Source organism: Geospiza fortis, unplaced genomic scaffold (genome assembly GCF_000277835.1).
Source record: "Geospiza fortis unplaced genomic scaffold, GeoFor_1.0 scaffold178, whole genome shotgun sequence".
Classification (NCBI taxonomy): Eukaryota; Metazoa; Chordata; class Aves; order Passeriformes; family Thraupidae; genus Geospiza; species Geospiza fortis.
The window spans coordinates 584,525-586,304 of record NW_005054466.1 but is presented as its reverse complement, the minus strand read 5'-3'; the positions used below and the strand labels follow the sequence as shown (position 1 = coordinate 586,304).

General features: G+C 40.5%; 1 protein-coding gene across 2 annotated transcripts in view; it reads right to left on the bottom strand.

Annotated features, from left to right (window-relative positions):
* TMIE (transmembrane inner ear) overlaps window positions 1-566 on the bottom strand; it is a 30,654-nt gene extending 30,088 nt beyond the window's left edge. For both annotated transcript variants that reach the window (XM_031062803.1, XM_031062804.1), the window contains exon 1: window positions 454-566. In XM_031062803.1, the coding sequence (XP_030918663.1) occupies window positions 454-540 (87 nt within the window). In that variant the 5' untranslated portion in view covers window positions 541-566. The remainder of the gene's footprint in view (window positions 1-453) is intronic.
* Window positions 567-1,780: the final 1,214 nt, after the last annotated feature.

The following is a 1,780-nucleotide window of genomic DNA, read 5'->3' as shown; positions in this document are numbered from 1 at the left end:
GCTCTTCCCTCCCAGATCATTCCCAGATTTTCCATCAATTTGGGAATGCAGAGTCATCCTCAGGGGGAAGGTCTTGCAGAGGGGCAGGAATTCCATGGAATCCCACAATTCCATGAAATCCAGGTTTTTCAGGATTACCGGGAACGAGGGAAGGTGGGAGAAGCAAAACCCATCCCAAATATTTCCAAAATTTTCCGAATCTTCCATGGGAACATCCATCAGGAAAAGGATTTTTGGGATCATTTTTGCCGCGCTCCTCAACTCATTGAAAAACCGGGAAAAACCCCGCGATTCCCACCCGAAATTCCCAACGCAGCACTTTCAGGAAGCACCAAAAATTCCCCAAAAAAATCCTCCTTGGATCCACCTTAAATCCCCGGCCGGTTGTTTTCCAGGGAAATCCCCCATTCCCGGCCCTCATTCCCACTTTTCCAGCGGGATTTTATTCCTCACCTCGATCAGCTGCGCCAGGGAAAGTCGGGATCGGAGCAGGACGAGGCAGGAAAATCCCCAAAATTCCCAGCTCGGATCCCACGCCATCTTCTCTTCTCTTCTCCTGCCGGGATTTTCCCCCTCGCTTTCCCCCCCCCGCCTGCCGAGCCTGGAATTTTTTGGGGGGATCTCGGGAAAAGTCCCGGCCTGGCTTTTCCAGCGGCGCCCTCCGAGCGGAGCAGCGCCGCGAACCGTTAATTAATTAATTAAATTAATGAGGCGGTGTCGATGACGGAGCCCCGGGAGGGGGGATCGGGAGCACCGGGAGGAATTCCTGCAGCTCCAGGGTTTGCTGGGGTTTTTTTCTGTTTTTTTTTTCCAGTTTTCTTTTTTTCCCTGTTTCTTTTTCGCCATTTTTTTCCAATTTTTCCCCAGGTGTTTTTTAGATTTTATTCATATTTTCCAGGTTTTTTTCCCAGTTTTTTTTCCCAGGTGTTTTTTAGATTTTATTCAGTTGTTTCCAGTTTTTTTTCCCATTTTTTCCCCAGGTGTTTTTTAGATTTTATTCAGTTTTTTCCAGTTTTTTTTCCCAAGTGTTTTTTAAATTTCATTCAGTTTTTCCAGTTTTTTTTCATTTTTTTTTTCCCAGGTGTTTTTAAGATTTTATTCAGTTTTTCCGGTTTCTTTTCCCAGTTTTTTTTCCCAGGTGTTTTTTAGATTTTATTCAGTTTTTTCCAGTTTTTTTTTTCCATTTTTTTCCCAGGTGTTTTTTCAATTTTATTCAGTTTTTTCCAGTTTTTTTTTCCTTTTTTTTCCCCAGGTGTTTTTTAGATTTTATTCAATTTTTCAGGGTTTTTTTCCATTTTTTTTTCCCAGGTGTTTTTTAGATTTTATTCAGTTTTTTCCAGTTTTTTTTTGTTTTTTTGTATTTTTTTTTTTTTTTTTAGGTTTTCTCAGTTTTTTTTTGTTTTGTTTTGTTTGTTTTTCTTCCCAAGATTTTTTGTTTCAGGTTTTTCCAGGCTTTTTTTTTTCAGGATTTTTCCAAGTGATGTTTTGTTTGTTGGTTTGGTTTTGGGTTTATTTTTGGTGTTGTTCTGGGTTTTTTTGTGGTTTTTAATTTTTTTCCCCCCAGTGGTTTGTTCCCTTTTGGTATTTTGGGGTTTTTTTGCCTTTTTTTCCCCAAAGTGTTTTGGGTTTTTTTTCCAGGATTTTTGCCCCCCCTCAGTTTTGTTTACTACTTTTTTTCCTCCCAGCTTTTTTCCATTTCCAAAAATGGGTCTCCCTCCCATTTTTCTCCCCCCCTTTCCCGCCCTTTTCCTTCCCACCATTTTTTCCCTTTTTTTCCATT